The following is a 20,015-nucleotide window of genomic DNA, read 5'->3' on the forward strand; positions in this document are numbered from 1 at the left end:
TTTCTCAAGATGGGAAGTGACGCTATTAGAAAGATGATAAGGACCAAAATGAGACCTACAACTGTTAGTTATCAGCATGGCCAAGGGATAACAAATCTACCCTAGTCAAAAACATATTTCGCCTTTTCCTGCATAAATGGATTAAGTTGGTGTTGCATTTGCTAACTAATTCTCAGTAAAACATTAAGCTTGCATTGATCTTGGAAACCTGTTGCATTATGTTATTACTGGAACAAGGTTTGTACGGCCTCAAAGAAGAAGATGAGCTGATGTGTGAAAGATTAGTCAAATAAGGTCTTCATACCCTGTCTGTGTTACTTTATGTTTAAATGGAAACAAACACCCTTCACCCTCTTATACCTCCCACTGTAACCCCTCCTATTTCTGTCTTGGGATTGTTTTGATTGTTTTTACCTCTCTCACCATAATTTTAAAGCCTACTGAAGAGGCTAACACACAGTCCAATAAAGTAAGAAATCCCTATAAGATACATAAATTATCCCTAAAGATTATACATGTAAAACTACACCTTTAGAGTCCGGTGTATATCTAACCCTAAAAGCCAGTAATTGGTGTAAAGTGAAAACCCAGTGAAATACAGGACAAAACAAGAGAGGAAGTAAATGCAACACATGCAAGAAACACACTCCTACGCTGGCAGTCCCTATTCACTGCCATCCTGTAGGTTTTTACATCAGTACCAACCAGCCAGAGAGCAGCTCAGCCCCCTGAACAAAACCTCTCTGTGTCAGTATGCAGCTGCAGCTTCCGAGATGCCCTACTCGGATACATGACCCAGTGTGGAGGGGCTGAGGACCTGAGCCACAAAAGAGGGGGGGATCAAATTTTTAAGGACGCCCATCTGACGCGTCTCTAGTGTAGCATTAGGATCATATTTAAGCTACTTTACTGTTTACTTTACCCTGTTTAATTTTTTCCCCCTCACTGGCTTCAGCCCACCAATAGCAGGAAGGTCTGGTACAAAGTGTCTGTCATCACTGTCCACCCCCCTCAAGTTTGGACTGGTCCGTTTCGCATCTGAACAAACCTCATAGTTGGAGAAGAGTTCTTCATGTCAGGGACTGCTGTAGCCTCGGCACACTGATTACCGCAGCTCCTGGATAATCTAAGGTAATATTTTCCTGTTAAATTTTATTCTTAACCCCTTCATTAATTATTTTACTGTAACATACTCCTAAAATCCTTCTTCCCTAGCAGCTCTCTGCACCTGTCTCTTCCAGTAGTATTTGTGTGTTCAAACATTTTTGTGTTTACATTTAAAAACATCTCAAATCTAACAGTGAGAAAAAGAACAAAAGACTTTGCCAGGTCTGTTTGGGGTCTTTTTAAGCAATATTAATTTCATGTAAAGCTTTCTTTCTTTATCTGTGCATGTGATATGTCTTGTTTTTTTTTTTGTTTTGTTATGTTGTTATAGATAAGAAAATGGATGAGAAAGAGCTGAGTGATCCCTTGAATAACGTATCTGTGATTAAAGGTAAATATAGACACCACTGATTTGAAGTGAATGACTTTGCATTGTTTTGCTCCTCTAATGGCTCCTACCTGACACAGCACATCTCGCTAACTGAGTGTGGAAAGGGGGGTGGAAAACCCTGAGTCACACTTAAAATGAGTGTCTGGCCCTGTAAGGACAGCTGGATGGCTTTTAGAGCTTACGGTGCTGTAGATGGCCTTGTTTTAGAGGCTAGTGTCTCCTGTGTCAACAGCTTATTAGAAGATGGAGTCTCTTTGCACAGAGGGCATGTCAGCTGACTGATGTGTGTTAGCTATGACATTTAGGGTGACTAATAAGAATAGAATGCAAAGGACAGCGCAATGATGGCGCAATATAGCGAATATGAAAATCGACGGGGACATTCATAGGAAAAAGTGCAAGCACGTTGGTGACTGAATCAATTTTGCATGATGAATGAATTTGTAATGCTTCACTGCACAATATATAGGGAGCACAAAGCAAACAGTGTCCTCACAACAATAGTGTATCTCAGTAATTCAGAGAGATGAAGATATTTGAGATTCAGCTGCATAAAGAATATGTGTTAGCTATAAAATAATCTCCCTTTATGATCAGCAGTTTAAAAGGAATACTGTAGACTTTCCGTGCGAGTGGTGCTAACCCCCTGATTCAGTTAAAGAATGCTGTCACATTCAATGAGAAGGAAACAGACAGCAGGCGAAGATGGGCCACAATGGGTCTAGCCTTCAGCACCGGAGCTAAAAAAAGACTTTCTCCTACATTTTTTTTTCTTTCCTGTCGTCACTTGAGGCAGTGTGATGCTCAATATTCCCAACTAGTCTGCAAGGTATTTTTACACACAGACTAATTCCATTACTATGCTGTCAGGTGTCATTCTGTGACACTAAGACATTTTTGCCGTAATAACTAATCTCGCTAAAGATAACATGTTGCACCCTCATTTGAAATACCCTTTATTCCCTGTGCTGTCTTTGTAGGGCATTCATCTTTCACACAAAGTGAATACAGATTGCATACTCACAGGGTGCCCACTCACTCGCATATGAAGGAACACACAATCACACTGTCCCCCCATGCTTTGTCTGGCACACAGCGGGGTGGTCATGTGCTCGAGTCAGAGGGTGTCACCAGCTCTCAGCCTTTGTTTCACACCGCTTCATTTTAGGGACACTTATCAATACCGCCTGCTAACATTTTTACAATCATGTGGATTTTCGTGTGATTATGTAGCCATGTTTGATGGATGTAGACACAGTTTTCACAATAAATATTGGATTTCAGGGCAGTTCAGGTTCTGGTGCGTCTCCATTTATGGTGCACATGCTTGACCTGTCCCCTGCCAAATGTTCGTTCTGGGATGAGGTCATCTCTTTTCCTAGCTGTGGTAGATTAGGGGCTCGAGATATTCACTAGGCATTTGCAAAGCACAAGTATTTGTGGAGCCTGTTTCCACCTCCAGGAAACACAACAGACCCTTGACAACGCTGGCAAGCCTATTCCCTTTGTGCATTGTTTAGGTACTATTAATGAGTAATGTAGAATCGCTACAGACTCATATGTGGCTGGGGTAATGGATAATTTGGAATGAAAAAAGTGTAGATAAGACACTTGTTTCTATTTCTGGGTTAGCAATTATTTTATGTAATAGGCCCATTTTGAATATCTTGGGAAATCATCTAGTATGTCAGTCCTGGTTAAATATTTGGGACTGCAGTAAAAGTAAAACTGTCAAACATTTCATTATTTTTGTAGTTTTATGGCAAATGTATGGAGCCTGTCCATGTTAAGCTCATGATTCTTCTAACTGGGATCACCATTTTTTTTCTTCTTCATTAGATGATCTGACCAAGGCAAACATGGGCTCCTCTGGTGACTCTGAAAAAATCATTCAGCGCTTGACTGATGAACTTCGAGAGGCCAAGGATCTAGCTAACACAGAGAAACATAAATGCATGGAGCTACAAGGTGACACGCCACATCTCCAATGTTAAATAGGACCATCCACTCCATTTTCTATTGCATTCACACATGTGTGCATGCACCCAACACCAAATAAATGACATGACTGGTACAATTAAATGCTGTGTAGGTATCCTGAAGGAAGAGACAAAGGAGAAGAAAAAACAAGCTGATGATTCTGCCAAACAGATAAAACTTCTTGAAGGTACATCTATCTGTGGATTGGAAGCATATGCATAATATTAATCTTTTTTTTTTAAATTGACACTGTCTCTAATTCAAACACTGACTCCGGTTTGGACAGGCCAGCTGCGGCAGCTCCATGATGAGATGGCTGTTCTCAGAGAGCAGATAGACGTCTCCTCCAGCTCACACGATGAGCTACAAAGCGCACGTGATGAAGTGAAGTCGCTGAAACGTGCCCTGGAGGCAGCAGCTGCCGAGCGGGACCGTGACGTTGCTGCCGTCCAGTCTAACCTGGCGACTGTCTCCAATGATCTGGACAAATGGCGTCAAACGGCCAACAAGTACGAGCGTGAGATTGACAACCTGCAGCGTGACCTTCAGCAGCAGAGCAAGCAGTGGCAGAAAACTGCAGAAATACAAGGTACTACACGGTGCCCCTGGTAGTTATAAACGCATGAAATGGAGCATTTGCACTGAAAATAATTCTTACATGGAAATGAACTGTGTATTAATAAATCAAATAATATTACCATTCCTTGTCCAAGACATGAGGCCTACTCGCTCTCTATGTATTTTGTTTCTAACAAGCAGACTTCTCTTCATACTTGTACACTGGTGAATCAAAGTATAATTAAAAACATGTTTTTTGATAGTTATTGCTTTATCTGTAGGCAAATCAAGGACATACAATCTGTTAAAAAACAGCATTGTTACATAAACCTTGTTCGTTTCTTTTTACAGCTAGTGAACTTCAGTCCATGCAGGTGGAGTGTAATGGCCTTCACAAAGAATGTTCTGTTCTTCGATCTGAGAAACAGGATATCGTGAATAAGCACCAGAAGGAAAAAAGCAGTCTGCAGAGTGAATGTGCTTCCCTCAGGGCTGAGAACGAGGAACTCCTGAAGATTCACCAGAAAGACAAAAGCAACCTGCAAAGTGAATGTGCAGCACTGCGCACTGAGAAGGAGGCAACCCTGCAGAAACAGCAGCAGCTGGAGAAGGACCTTGCCAGGTCGGTGCACTGATCTACATTACTGGGAGCTCTTACCCCCACCTTCGTGCTCCCTCTGTCTCATCTGTTTTAATCAGCACCCACGTGTTTTGATTTACATGATACTACATAATTTTTTTCTCTCATCTTTTACATATTGAACTCAGTTTTGTTTTGCTTCTGGTAGTTTGCGTGCCCAGAACACTGAGCTGAAAAATAGCCTTGGATCCCTTGAGCAGACCTGGCAGGAGATGGAAAAGAGCCAGGTAGCCCTGCAGCTCCAGCACCAGCAGGATAGCACCACACTGCAAACCCAACTGGATGAGGCAGACAGCCGCAGCAAGGCTCTGCAAAAAGAGGTACGCCCCTCAAAAGTTGAGACATCAACCTTAGGGGTCATCTTAGTGGGTGTCATGCAGATGAATACTTCTATCTCAAATGTGAAAAGTGAACCCTCTCTGACCTGGATGGCTTTTAATACAGTCCTGCAACTGACAGGCCTTATAAGCACACATGTGTTTTACTCATTAATGCTGTCCAAATTTGATTTGGACTTCAGTCCTGTTTAGTTTTCACTTGAATTTTTGCATTTTAGTTTTTCTAGCTAAATGGTAGTGGTTCTGAATGTATATCTGTGGCAGAACTGATCCAGTTTAGAGGCTATTGGAAGACTGTAGCTGCTGCCAGTGTGCTGCTGACTGTGCTGCTTTAGAGGGCCAATGCTGACAAGCTTTTGCAGTATTTATGAAATTACTTTGGGACACTGTGGGAAAGGGGAGGTTTTGAAAGAAAGTCAAATTACACTCTTATTACATTGAATGGCAAGTCACCACAAAGCCTAGGTGAATTAGAAATACAAGGACAACGTATTATCAGGATAGTGGAATATAACTTTAGCAATATTACTTATTACATTTTAGATTTACATTTAACTTTTTTAGGTCATGTAAAGTCATCATTTCTGGAAAATTCCCAGTTCTCCCATTTTTTTCAGTGATTTAAGTTTAAATATGAACACATCCTGGCTATGATAACACATTAGTCAAAACTTTTTATGTTGTTGCTTCAGTTTCATGGTCAAACTGCCATTTGACTAAAAATCAAGACTCAAGAACATGTATGTGTAATTGGTGCTCTGATATGATGCGCTTCTCAGTTTTGTGTGATTTAAAGTGAGCAAATTAAAATCACTTGATTTGTTTTTGGCATTATTAGCAGTAGCAATATCCAACAGAGTTACAAGAATCTGTGGTTTTTACTCAAATTATTAATGCAGGACAGTAAAATCAACGTGGAGCTCAAATAACTTTGAGCAAACTAAGACTGAAGTGTCTTGAAGAAACCTTTTAATGCATTCATTTTATTTAATCTCATGTAACATAATTTAAAGAAATTTGCTGTTAACAACCAATTTACAAAAGAAGTACTGCAAATTGTTGCCATTCAGGACATTTACAGCTGTATGAGACGGGCAGCTGTTCTCAAAGTCGTCTACTCAAGGTACTTTATTGTATTTCTTCTCATCATCTAAGATTGCGCAGAAATACCTGATGATGGGATGATGAGGACAACTGCACTATTTTAGAAAACTCACATTCTCTCATGACTAAAAGTGTCTCTGAGTGATCATTGCTGAGAATTTAGAGCTTTCTATTTTGAGACTATGTTGGCGTCAATGAATGAATGAGGGGGGGAAGGAGGGAATAATGTTGTCCCTTATATGGACTGCACCTCACCCTAATTAGCTCATGTATAGAAAATTCAGCAGTTAAGCACTGCAGGAAAGACTGGTTTATCTTGTAAATGGCAATAAACAGAAACTGTTCCTCAAAAGCATTACACAATACCATCAAACTAAAAACTTTAAATTAACCTAAACTGATGAGAGTGTATATTTGAATTAAATGTTTAATTTGCTTCGTGCAGTACGAGGAGGCTAGGACGGAGCTGTCAGACCTCAAGGAAAAATATGAGAAGGTTGAGCAGGAAAAACAATTGGTTACAGATGAACTCGAGGCATGCAGAGCCAACATGGAGGAACTGCAAGGAAAAGGGACAAAGGTGAGTACTGATCTATCAAACGCACAGCAAAAACAGGAAGGCATTTTACCCTAATATATGAATGGCATCGTGTATAATGATATATAACAGGTTTAAAAAATAATATATTGAGTGTGGAAACAATCATCTGCACTTTTATTTTCAGAGGCAATAACTTCTTTAGCAGTTTCTGTTTTGGGGGGGCATGGGTTTCATTTCCAATGTTCCCCTTTTGTTCAGCATCTGTTTGCGCAGCATCTCCAGATATAAAAGATGAATCTTATTGTAAGATTCACAATTATTATCTCTTTTTTTATTTTAGCACATATGCTCCCCTCTAGTCATCCAGTGTCTATTAGTGTTGCTTTTATGGGCCATTCACACATATGGATTCAAAAAGCTGTGCCAGACGGCTGCTATTTGGTAGCTAAGCTGAGGTGAGAGCACCATGCAACTGTATCACTTCCATTTCAGATAATGGACTTAAATGCCAGGCATACCTGACAGCTTAAAACATCTTCAGCAAATACAAAAAGGTGGGAAAAAAAACTCAGCAAACTATGCTGTACAACAGGAGATAAACATGACCGTGTATAGTAACACTGATATGTAGGATGTCAACTCTGTACTAAACACAACACACCCCCGGACACACAACTACGGATTTATGAGGCCATAAAGGTCCAGCTCCTTTGTATCTGTATGTGTGAACTAACAATGACACACTGACAGCCGTGTGTGACTGAGATTTGTATAAATACTAGTTACAGGCGTAGAGAACTGACTGAGGGATCTAATAATAAACCAACCAAAGTATGTCCCATTGCAGTTGATTACTATAATATCCCTTCCCTTCTGTAGACATCCCTATTGCTGCCTGTTCAAGCCATAGTCATCGGCCTTATCCTGGCTTTGCTGTATTGGTGCTTCGGCGCATTGTGGTAGCAAGGTACACATTACTCCTGTCAAGTTGGCCTACATCTTTTCATCCTCATCAATGTCTCTTAGACCATTGCATGATTTAATCAGGTTTTCCTCATTCCCGAGAATGCCTTCCTCGGGGGAAAATCCCCCAGGGGAAAAAAAAAATTCTTCAGAAATCTAACCTCTCTAATCATACAGCTCCAACATCTGACATCTGTTTGTCCTGCCTGGATGGCTAATGCTTAACAACTGTTTCTCACAGTTGGTGTTTGATAATGCTTATCTTTATCTGCAAGCGCTGTTTGTATTTGTGCACTGCCTTGATCTCAGTGGCTCCCTCTGTCAAAGCTTTGGTGATCCAAAATGGGTGCATGTTTATTCGCTGTTGCTCAACTTTCTATTTCTGTGTTGCCACTTATTCCAGAAACTGTGGATGATCTGGGGGCCTGTGGTTGCTGTGGCTCTGACAGCTGTGACTGCTGCCGTGCTCTTCAGGACCTGAGGGCGACTCATTCATGCATACACACGCACCCACCCACCCACCCACGCACACACACAAGGAAATCCATATTTGTCTTCAGGTGTCAGAACTTGCCCTCCTTATCATATCTGCACTATTAACTCGGAGGGCTCATATTTAACTGTTTCATTTTTAAGATGCTCTATTTTAGATGGCAGAGAAGTTAATAAAAGAATGTGATTTTTGTGTGCAAAGTAAGTTTGTACGTCCGTTATTTACAGGAAGTCTAGTCAAGTTTACAATTTTGATTGGGAATATGGATGAATGTAAAAAATAAATAAATATGCCACAAACTCAACTAATTATTAGTATTTATGATAATGTTTTAGGTGGATCACTCGAGCTCTAAATGTAGCACTTCTATGTAATTGTCATAATAATGGAGATTGTCACAATAACACCCCCTAATGGAGTGTGTAATGAAAGCCATAGATGGGTAACTGCATTAGTGATGGGAACTGCAAAGAGATCTGTTGGTGTAACTGTTATCTATGTGAAAATAGATAGCGTTTCAGACAGTATTGAGCTGAGCAGGAGTTTATCTTGTTTGTTTTTTCTCAACAGAGAACCATTAAAGAAAATTGCAGAAACATACATTTAGATCCATTTTCTTCATTTATGTGGCCGTTGTCTAGACTGCAGTTGTACTTATCTGTATTTAGTTTCTGCTTTGCTTTTTTCTGTTTTTGTTTGTTTGTTTTGTTTAACTTTTCATTTCAGTTTTATGATCATGAATGCTAAATTAACTTAAGGGGCAGGGTTGCTAAAATTATTACATGCATGGGGAAACCTAAAATGTATAATTAAACACATAGAGTAATTTCATTAGGCACACCTGTTCACCTGCTCGCTAACACAGTTATATCATTAGCCAATCATGTGGCAGCAACTCAGTGTGTTTAGGCAAGTAGGCATAGTTAAGATTACACGCTCAATTTCAAACCAAGCATATGAATGGGCACAAAATGAGCTGCAGAGGAAATGCCTTGTTGAAATCAGAGGGTAAGAGGGCAACCAGCTGTTACATCTAAGGTATGCAGAAGAACATCTTTGAATACACAACATGGTAAAAAAAAAAAAAAAAAAGGTAAATGGCCTGTATTTGTATAGTGCTTTACTAGTCCCTAAGGACCCCAAAGCACTTTACATTTACACACTGGTGATGGCAAGCTACATTGTAGCCACAGCCACCCTGGGGCGCACTGACAGAGGCGAGGCTGCCGGACACTGGCGCCACCGGGCCCTCTGACCACCACCAGTAGGCAACGGGCGAAGTGTCTTGCCCAAGGATACAACGACCGAGACTGTCCAAGCCAGGGCTCGAACCGGCAACCTTCCGATTACAAGGCAAACTCCCAACTCTTGAGCCACAATTACCCATATCAAACTTTGAAAAAGAGGAAATACTACTATTAAGAAACAGTGAATTTGAGGTCATCCTGATCATTCCTGCAGTTGAACTAATGGGTGTGTGTTTGTTATTACAAATTGGAGTCTGTTGTATATTTATGATTTAAACCGCTCCAGCACCGTTAACATCTAAAGCATCCTCTAATCTCTCAATTCACATGGGTCCATCAAAACTGAACAGAAGAAAATTGGAAGAAGTCTATTCAGACATGAGGTCAGAATTGGTATAACTAACGTGAATGGATGGATGGACAGAGATGAAAGCATCGATCCACCGTGTCTTGTACAAGTAGTTGAGATTGGTGGTAGTGGTCTAATAGCTCATTATTTAAACTACACAGCCTACCTGAATATTGTTGTTGGCCACCACTTTATTACCACACTGTACCCATCTTCTGATGGTTGCCTGTAGCAAGGTAACATGCCATGTCACAAAGCTCAGATCATGTCAAACTTGTTTCTTGAACATTGCGATGAGTTCTATGGGCAGAAATCTGTGCCATCAGAAACTGAATTTGAATAAGTTAAATTTGAATTTGAATTGCTCAGATTGAATCTGAATTGTAACTTGAATAAATGCTTTTGAAAACTGAATTTGAATTAGTCTAATTTGAAATTGAATTTATGGTTTGAAAATGATCATCACTAAATTGAAATTGAATTTTATATTTTGAAAATGAATTGATTTGCTTTGAAACTGCATTTTATCCTTTAAAAATTCAGCTCTCGAATAATTTCAGTTTCACTTCTCACCATTCAGTTTCAGTTCTACAATTCAATTTCAGTTCTACAATTCAATTTCAGTTCCAAAATTCAGGTTTTTGGAACTTACATCCGGTTCCGGTTCAAGCGCAGATTAATAGAACTACGTTTTACTAGCGGACCGAAAGTGTTACCGACGGGAATCTACAGCATCTTGAGCTAAATTAAGACTTCTGAAGTCATTCGTCATGTCGAATGACCAGCGGATGAACTCTCAGGTTGGTAATAAATGTATTACATGTATAAGAACAAGCATCATGTTAACAAATGATAGCCGTACAGTAACTTTTATGCTTATTGTAGCTGCTAGCTAAAAACGCTAATTTAGCGTAGTTTGCCCTGAATTCAGCTTTGACAAACAAATATGATCGACTGTTTCTAGTATAATTCCAAAGTTGTCATCTTGTACCCTCTCAGAGCTCTGTATGCTTGCAGAGACCCCTACAGTAGGGAAACATGCAAAACGGTGTCCAAACCTTTGTATTTTAGCTTTATTTATGTCTTACACAGCATCCCAACTCTTTAGCTAACTTAATAACTTTAGCTAAAGTGAATCGTTAGTCTAATTCATTAGTGCAGCATTACTGGATCGCCTCTGTTTGAAGTGATATAATATGATATACAACTATCACTGAAACAGCAAACTTTGTAAATAAGCAAACAACACTTCTCATTCTCTAAACGTTTGGCCACAGCTGTAGATTACACTATCAGTCCTTGTTCACTCTTGACAATAATTACATTTCTAAATTTACTTTGTGCATTTACAGGTAAACAATATCTAAAATTTTATCTAAATAACTGCTTTGTCTTTGAAAAGGGCGAAGAGCCTGAGGCCGGTGACAGTCCAGTTCTACTCTAAGTACATCCTTACAGTGGCTCACAGGACAAGGCCACATTCCTGTCCAGCCAGAAGAGAAGAGAAACTTCAGTCTTCATGCAGTTCAACCACACCTGTCATATTCCATATGACAGGGGTCTCAAACTCCAGTCCTCAAGGGTCAGTGTCATGCAACTTTTCCATGCCCTCGAGGACTGGAGTTTGAGACCCCTGCCGTATGGTGTTCATGCTGTTTTCTACCCCACAGTTACAGCATGTCTGACTGCCTGTTCAGCATATGCAAAAATATATGAGTTTAAGCATGTGATGACTAAGGCCTTCCATTATGGTGTTTGTCATCACATGTCACAGACATCTGGATGATCATTTGGAATAAACAAAAAACTAAAAACTTGTTACTTCATCTTATCTTTATTATTATTATTATTGTTCTTATTTTACATTGTTAGGCATTAGGTTTATTTGTAGTAGTCCTTTCCAACTTCTTTCCCTCTTCCATGTTACTGTGGCAGCTTGTCAGCATCTATTTGGGGTTGGGAGTGGAACAGAAAGTAAGGAAATCCAAAGTGCCATTAAAACCAGGAGAGGTTCTTATATTTCAGAAGAAGGGATTAATTCAAAAGAAGTGACCTCAATGCCATATTTTATTTAGGAACCCTAGAGAGCACTTTGCAAAATAACACATTCTTATAATTTCACCCTCAGATGAGCCAAGCTACGACAGGGAAGGTGATGTAGGTACAGAGCATATGAGAGTGGTTAAGTTTGTCTCTTGTCTAGATGAAGGCACAAGAGGGATCAATGGCAAGGCGTAGAGATTCAGTATCTTCAGTCTTCAGTGGACACTCCATTTCTGGCACAAAACACCTGTAAAAGATGGTCGATTTAGGAGGTGACCCAACAACTTCAGCCTGTCAAACATAGTAATGGAGCAGTATGTTTTTTAAAAAAAAAAAAATCTAATTAAGCATGCACTCAGTACCCTAAGAATTATTATGGTAGTTAAACACAGTGATAGTTGTATATCATATTATATCACTTCAAACAGAGGCGATCCAGTAATGCTGCACTAATGAATTAGACTAACGATTCACTTTAGCTAAAGTTATTAAGTTAGCTAAAGAGTTGGGATGCTGTGTAAGACATAAATAAAGCTAAAATACAAAGGTTTGGACACCGTTTTGCATGTTTCCCTACTGTAGGGGTCTCTGCAAGCATACAGAGCTCTGAGAGGGTACAAGATGACAACTTTGGAATTATACTAGAAACAGTCGATCATATTTGTTTGTCAAAGCTGAATTCAGGGCAAACTACGCTAAATTAGCGTTTTTAGCTAGCAGCTACAATAAGCATAAAAGTTACCTTACGGCTATCATTTGTTAACATGACGCTTGTTCTTATACATGTAATACATTTATTACCAACCTGAGAGTTCATCCGCTGGTCATTCGACATGACGAATGACTTCAGAAGTCTTAATTTAGCTCAAGATGCTGTAGATTCCCGTCGGTAACACTTTCGGTCCGCTAGTAAAACGTAGTTCTATTAATCTGCGCTTGAACCGGAACCGGATGTAAGTTCCAAAAAACTGAATTTTGGAACTGAAATTGAATTGTAGAACTGAAACTGAATGGTGAGAAGTGAAACTGAAATTATTCGAGAGCTGAATTTTTAAAGGATAAAATGCAGTTTCAAAGCAAATCAATTCATTTTCAAAATATAAAATTCAATTTCAATTTAGTGATGATCATTTTCAAACCATAAATTCAATTTCAAATTAGACTAATTCAAATTCAGTTTTCAAAAGCATTTATTCAAGTTACAATTCAGATTCAATCTGAGCAATTCAAATTCAAATTTAACTTATTCAAATTCAGTTTCTGATGGCACAGATTTCTGCCCATAGAGTTCACTGTACTCAATTTTGTACTCAAATAGGGACCATAATCTCTGACTAATATTTTCAGAACCTTGTTGAATCTATGCAACAGGGAATTCATTCTGAAGACAGTAGAGGGTGGCTTCTGTTTCTCCTAAATAACCATTATCTTCATCCATCCATTCATTCATCCATTGTCTTCATGTAGACAAATTGCCGGAGGTCATATCTTCTCTGTAGCATTTTAGAATATTGATATCGCTCCTGTCATCCAGAAAGGGTTAAGTTTGGTCTCATATCTGCTGTTTTCCCTCCCTTTTCTATCACACTGTGTTGCAGTTGACATTTAAAGAAAATGGTTAATACTGAGAGTAATGTTTTGTTAGGTAAAAGGTGTGTATCACCTGAAAAGCATGCGCTGTTGTAAAGTCAACATGTAGACAGGCATCAGCCTGCAATTTACCTTCTATTTGCATAGAGGCGTAGAGTGGCAGACGAGACTGATCAGCTTGAACGTCATCCTGTTTTTCAACTAGCAAAGCAAAAGCTGGTATCAATGTGGGAATTAAGACAAAAATCCTTGTACATAGGTCATCTCATTTAGAGACTAGTCCTGCATTGTATAGGCTGTCATGATCATAGGATTAAATGGATTAGACAATCCTGGAAAACAGGACAAACTATGCCTGATTCTCCCAGAGCTAATAGATTTCACTTTTTTCACTTCTTTTTCTGAAAAACATTTTTGTTTTTGTTTGTTTTTTTCTTTTAAATAAGAGTTTCAGCTTATTCGCCACTTTTTGACAAAATATACCTGGTGATGTCAACAGGATTATCTCTGCTTCAACTGAGCACTACATAGCTGCAACACAGGTTGTGTCATAAACTGTATTTAAAGGGTTAATCCTTTACGGCTAAGGGCATTTCCAAACATATAGTCAGTTTGCTCTGATATGAATCAGCTGCACAGTGGGGGAACTTGTTGTATTTCTCATCAGTTTCATTTCCTTTGAAAGAGGGAGGGGAAAATGTAAGCCAAAGTGCATGTATAAAAACCGCGGGAGAACCTTCACTCTGCTCTTTAGTCAGATGTGTCTATCGTAGAAAGGATAAACACAGAAGGCTCAAATGAAGGTGTGATGCTAGTCCAGGTGAGACCATTGATTCTCTTGAGTTTAATTCCTCCACATCCTAGAATGCAAAGTTGGAGCACATCAGGGTTAAACAAGGTTGCCACCACAAACAAACTGTTCCAGAAATTGTGACCAGATGGACCCTCAGCATCAGAGTACAGACCTTGCAGTCTCTGCTGCTTCGATTTGGACTTTTTCTTCTTTTTTTTTCCCTCCAACTTTATTGAATTGTATCATGGAAGCGTGACACAAAACCATACAAGCAGAAAATGTACGCAAAAGATACTCTTCTAAAATAGTCAGACAACCCCATTAGTTATTTTCTTGCAATGAATAACTTTACGATTTCTAGTAGTTGTTTATTTTCCATGAAGCAATGTTACTGATCACTTCTGAACTGAGGCTCTAATGAAGGGATTCTTGGTCTTTTAAGCTCCTTCACTAATCGATCCATGCCTGTGTGGTTGTCTTTCTGCTGGGAGACAAACACTCACTGCAGTTACTCCCTTAAAGCAACCCAAACACTCACAGTTACTCTGTAAAGGATGAGGCTGAGTGTTTCTCAACACGATTCTATTGGCAAATTTAAAATTTCACAATGAGGTCGTTGCTCCCAGCAAAACAGCTGACCTGTGTGAATGTGTCATCGTGACATGTTTTTGTGTCGCTACATTGCTTCTCTTTTTTTTTGTTCTGCCAGCTTTGCTCCACCAAGTATTCCTCTCAGGACATAATACGACGGCTAACGTGATGTAGACTGGGAGCATCCCCTCCGTCCTATATACACTCGAATATGAGAATCATTCCCATGCAAGGCGAGCCCCTCTGCGGCATTGCCGTGTCCATTTGTTCCGCTCTACTTTGCATGTAGGTCATCTGTAGTGGACCAGAGATGCAGCAGAGTGGCAGCTGTGAACTTCAGCCTTTTTACTCTGTAATCCTTGTTTTGTATTGGGTTCAGTTTAAATTTTGACATAGTTTGTGAATAACCACAATGATTAAACCAGTTTACTAAAATCACAGCATAATGACCAGCTCTGGCGTTTTTAGCAGATCTCAGAAGCTGAACGTCACTTTCCCAACAGCAGTTATCAGCTGTTTATTTAACAGTTGTCAGTACTGTGTGCTTTACAGACCTTTAGACTCTGATTGAACTGATGCACACAAGGTGATAAACAGAAAAACACTGCTGATTAATTCTAAATCAGAATCACACCCAGTGTTACTTTGCAAAGTTATTGCTTTTATTAGTTGAGCAGATTTAATCTAGTTGAAAATATTTGGAAAATGTAGTTTTAATTTTTAGGGTTATGATTTATTTTTCTGCTTCATGTTTTATCTGTATATATTTAAGGCACATCTCTATGCATTGGATAAATATAGAAAAATAAATATAGAAATGTCTGATGAGTCAACATCAATGCAGTAGGGCAGCATGTCTGCAAAGATGTAATATTCTGTCGCTCACATCTGCAAAATAAATCTGTATCCAATTCCCTAAAAGCCTCTCTCCCCACTGAACTGGAAGTGACGACATCTTAAAGTTAGGTCCTCACGACGCCCAGTGATCTGTGCAAAGGACCCTTGAAACTTTACCACACACTGCAGGAAACAGTCTGCCTCTATAATGACACCCAGTGGTCAGTTTTAGCCATAAGCTTCAGCTTGTAATTTGATGTGGCTGTTTGGACCAGCCTTCCTCAGCCTTCACTCTCAGACTAACCGTGTCAGTAAAAAATAGTGAGTGCCACTGCATCTGACCAAACGAGGCACCTTTTATGAAAGTGCACATTTATTTCTGGGATTCGTCCCAGATGGAAGTAAGACAGGTCTGTCATACACACTAAAATATAATTTTTTCAGTATTTAAAGTCTGATTCAGAACCCCAATTTATCTTGTCTGCACAAAGCTTGGCCTGTGTGTTCACTTTAAATGATCGACCCAATGATGGAGTGGCCTATTTTACCCCGACGATGAGAATCAATGAGTTTATCCAGAGCAGGCATAATCTGAAACGAATAACTGCCCTCTGCAACAGGCGCTTTTCATTTTAGAAATATTAGTTAACCACTGATACTTTCTGCACATGAAAATAGCAGAAATAAATGTTGTAGAGTGTGCATGCTGTGCAGCTATTTAACAAAATCACTTTTGATGCTCCCGCCTGAGGTAGAACAAAGAAGGAGGGGAAAATCATCTCAAAGGTAAGTTTTTACAGTTTTTTTTTAGCATGTGTGTTTTGTTATAGAAGCGCGCTTTAGTTATTTTACAGCTTGTATCATGTTATTTTGTGCACATGCACATCCTAAAGACACCCCTTTATTTATAGTCTTAACTAAATATGGAAATTATGTGGAATTTATCTAACAGATTTCTCCCCAGAAGGATGCGTGAGTTTGTGTTCATTTATTTTCAGTTGAGCCATGGCAGCTGATCTGGATGTGGTGAACCTGTGTATTATTGCTGGAGGAACACTGGCTATTCCCATCCTGGCCTTTTTGGCTTCCTTTCTTCTCTGGCCCTCTGCATTAATTAAAGTGTATTACTGGTAATGTAGATGGCTTTCTTGTGCTGTACTTCAATTTATATTTTATACTATTCTATGATATATTTTTATGTGTCAGTCAGAATGTTTGGTTTGGAATGACAACTTAATCCAGGATGAGGTTTAATCACATTAATGATGTTTCTATCTGATTGAATCTCTGATTTACACTCAACAGCCACTTTGTTAGGTACACCTTGCTAGTACTGGGCTGGACCCCCTTTTTGCCCTTAGAACTGCCTTGATTCTTTGTGGCATAGATTTAACATGATGCTGGAAACATCCTTGAAAGATTTTGGTCCATTACCCCACTCACTGGGGCTCTATTGGATTGGGATGTGGGGACTGAGTTATTTGAGTACAGTGAACTCACTGTAATTGGAGCCTGATTCGAGCTCAGTGACATGGTGCATTATATTGAAGCTATAAGAAGATGAGTACACTGTGGCCATAAAGGGATAGTCATGGCAACAATACTCAGATAGGTAGCAATATTTTGAACAATGCTCAACTGGTACCAAGTGTGCCAAGAAAATATTCCCCACACCACTGCACAACTAGCAGCCTGAACTATTAGTACAAGGCAGGATGGATCCACGCTTTCATCTTGTTTATGCCAAATTCTGACCATACACTCTGAATGTCACATCAGAAATGGAGACTCATCAAAGTGGGCAATTTTCTATTGTCCAGTTTTGGTGAGCTTGTGTGATTTTTCTGTCCTTAGCTGACAGAAATGGCACTCAATGGGATCTTCTGCTGCTGTAGTCCATTTGCCTCAAGGTTTGGCCTGCTGAATGTTCAAAGATACTCTGGTTGAAACAAGTGGTTATTTTAGGGGGGGGGGGGGGGGGGGGGTTGCCTTCCTATTACTTCAAAGCTGTCTGGCCATTCTCCTCTGGCATCAACAGGACATTTCCACCCAGACAAATGCTGCTCATTGGATAGTTTCTCTTTCTGACCATTCTCTCAAAGTCACTTAATCACCACTCTGCTCCATTCTGATGTACGGTTTGAGCTTTCGCATCTCACCCTGTGATGGCTGATTAGATATTTGTGTTAATAAGCAGTTATACAAGTGTGCCTAACAAAGTGGTGTATGTACATATTGTATACTGTACCTGGATTTTCTTTGCCCTTTCTTGTCATGCGCTTTGTGATTTCTAATTTGGAAAGGTGCTCTAAGGATTATATTCATTTATCAATGACATTGTTGAAAACTGTGGCATTAGTTACCTAGCATACTTTGTTTAATGATATTTCTTGTGTCTTAGTTGCTGTCCAAGAAAAAGAATCTGCCTCATCATTAATCCTTTAAAGCATTTCAGCAAAGAAAGCCCAGATTTGAATTTGCATGTAAGTCTTTGTAGCTCAGATATGGTACCTGCTTGTCTTCAGGTACTGGAGGAGGACTCTGGGCCTGCAGGTGGGCTATGCGGATTGTGGTGGTTATCGCTTTTGTTACTCCTACAGAGGAAAGCCTGGAATGAGACCTTCGATCTTAATGCTGCATGGCTTCTCTGCTCACAAAGACACATGGCTCACTGTTGTCAAGGTTTGGCTGACACTAGACATCGCATTTTACTTCCCAATAGCTCATGGGGCTAACACTCAGCTTAAAACTAGCTAACACTCAAACTTTTTGTCAAAGAAATGCTGAATGTATGCTTTTAGTCAGACATCTAACCAGTGGAGTTATGCTCCATCAGTCACATGATCCAAGAGAAAGACTGGAATTTATTTAAGATAAGATAAGATAACCTTTATTAGTCCCACACGTGGGAAATTTGTTAAATTTCAATTTAAACATTAATTAGAAATGATTTCATAAATACATATTGTGCTGTGCATGAAATTCTTCTTAAAACACCCTTTCTTGGCTTGAATGCATTTATCATATTAATGACATTAAGCGTTCTTTTTTGTCTTCTGCTGCTCCAGTATCTGCCAAAACATCTGCACATTTTGTGTGTGGACATGCCTGGCCATGAGGGGACAACACGCACCAACATAGATGATTATTCCATTCAGGGGCAGGTCAAAAGAATCCATCAGGTACACCCAATACATAGTTTTTAAAATATGTTGGTGTATTTGTCAGGTGCCTAAATCATTCCAGTAAAACTCTGTTTTTGTTCTTCTCAGTTTGTGGAAACCATCCGCTTAAACAGGAAACAGTTCCATCTGGTTGGAACCGGCATGGGGGGAAATGTAGCCGGGGTTTACGCAGCCTGCTATCCCTCAGAAATCTGTAGCATGACTCTCATCTGTCCAGACGGTCAGTTAGTGTGTTTGTGTGTCTGTGTATGTGTGAGCCCAATCGTACTATGCTGTGATGAAATCCGTCTGCTGTCAAGGTCACTTTGTGGGGTTCAGTTCTAATATGGTGAGAAAAAGGGAGTACGTTTTAGAGGGAAGACTTGTTTAGGCAATCAGTGCTTGGAGTTGTGGTAATTCTTTAGGAAATGAAAGTCAGTACACTGTCCTCTGAAGTCATGGAAACACACCTGTGTGTGTTCCTGTGTAAACCATCATCAATAAGCCCTTTGTGCTTTGTCCAAAGAGAGGCTGGATGCAGGAAAGAGTGAATATTTTAACTTTAAACAGGCACTCACATTTCTTAATAGACAGATAGAAAGAAATGAAGGAACTTACCAAAAAAAAACAGAAAAAGAAGTTAGATGTAGGAAGAGCTCCAACTAAGGACTTCACCTCTGTGATCAAATGGAAATAGAGTAGGGTCCTAAGATGTATAAGACGTATAAACAGAAAATCCGAAGTTTTTAGAATCAGTGGGTTAACAAAATACAGTTCGTTTTATTCCTTTTCTTGTTCAAAATAGGGGTAGTGTAATACCATACTATATTTTAAAAGTTTGACAAGTTGGCTAATAAAATTAACATAATTCAACATCATAAAGACACATCAAGACATGCCAGATATATGCGGATTTAACTTAATGCTGTTTTCACAATTACTCAACACAAGTGAGTATGAACTTTAATGTAAGTTTATTTATTAAACAAATTTCACTGTTCAGCCGAATATGAACAATGCAATGTATGAAAAACCAAGATATTGACAACGTCAGTGTATTTACATGAGGAAGACTATTTAAAATGTACAAAGTGTTTCTTTTATGGTGGTTTTTTCCGTTTATCCTAAGGAGGAATGTGTGTGTGTGTGTGTGTGTGTGTGTGTGTGTGTGTGTGTGTGTGTGTGTGTGTGTGTGTGGGGGGGGGGGGGGATATTGTGGATCACGCTAACCAGTAGTGCCACTGAGAAATGCTGCTCAACTGGTTGGCCAAGTGCAGCATATGGGC

General features: G+C 39.5%; 2 protein-coding genes across 5 annotated transcripts in view; both read left to right on the forward strand.

Moving 5' to 3' along the window:
* Positions 1-925: 925 nt before the first annotated feature.
* Positions 926-8,715, forward strand: slmapb (sarcolemma associated protein b). Of its 3 annotated transcripts, XM_084916985.1 has the most exons (10): positions 931-1,131; positions 1,439-1,498; positions 3,338-3,466; positions 3,591-3,665; positions 3,765-4,067; positions 4,388-4,658; positions 4,825-4,996; positions 6,564-6,698; positions 7,539-7,626; positions 8,026-8,715. In XM_084916985.1, the coding sequence occupies exons 2-9, from the start codon at positions 1,447-1,449 to the stop codon at positions 7,620-7,622; spliced, it is 1,221 nt and encodes a 406-aa protein (XP_084773111.1). In that variant the 5' UTR covers positions 931-1,131; positions 1,439-1,446; the 3' UTR covers positions 7,623-7,626; positions 8,026-8,715. The 3 variants fall into 3 exon arrangements, with proteins under 3 accessions (XP_084773114.1, XP_084773112.1, XP_084773111.1); XM_084916988.1 differs by lacking the exon at positions 1,439-1,498 and having other exon boundaries at positions 926-1,131; XM_084916986.1 differs by lacking the exon at positions 7,539-7,626 and having other exon boundaries at positions 928-1,131.
* Positions 8,716-14,105: 5,390 nt separating this feature from the next.
* The window catches only part of abhd6b (abhydrolase domain containing 6, acylglycerol lipase b), an 8,026-nt gene continuing 2,116 nt past the window's right edge, over positions 14,106-20,015 (forward strand). The window contains exons 1-5 of one of the 2 annotated variants that reach the window (XM_084916082.1): positions 14,106-14,164; positions 16,564-16,695; positions 18,091-18,247; positions 18,634-18,747; positions 18,838-18,970. In XM_084916082.1, the coding sequence (XP_084772208.1) occupies positions 16,571-16,695; positions 18,091-18,247; positions 18,634-18,747; positions 18,838-18,970 (529 nt within the window). In that variant the 5' untranslated portion in view covers positions 14,106-14,164; positions 16,564-16,570. Of the gene's footprint in view, positions 14,165-15,953; positions 16,352-16,563; positions 16,696-18,090; positions 18,248-18,633; positions 18,748-18,837; positions 18,971-20,015 lie in introns of those variants that run through there. The other variant, XM_084916081.1, reaches the window with a different exon arrangement.

The sequence above is a fragment of the Perissodus microlepis genome, chromosome 20, assembly GCF_051167445.1.
Source record: "Perissodus microlepis isolate ML-2025 ecotype Zambia chromosome 20, ASM5116744v1, whole genome shotgun sequence".
Taxonomy (NCBI): domain Eukaryota; kingdom Metazoa; phylum Chordata; class Actinopteri; order Cichliformes; family Cichlidae; genus Perissodus; species Perissodus microlepis.

Coding starts and splice junctions, on each gene's coding strand:
- slmapb (XM_084916985.1), top strand. CDS start 1,447: ATGGATGAGAAAGAGCTGAGTGATCCCTTGAATAACGTATCTGTGATT. Junction 4,659..4,824: donor CTGGAGAAGGACCTTGCCAG/GTCGGTGCACTG, acceptor TGCTTCTGGTAG/TTTGCGTGCCCAGAACACTG. Junction 4,997..6,563: donor GCAAGGCTCTGCAAAAAGAG/GTACGCCCCTCA, acceptor TGCTTCGTGCAG/TACGAGGAGGCTAGGACGGA.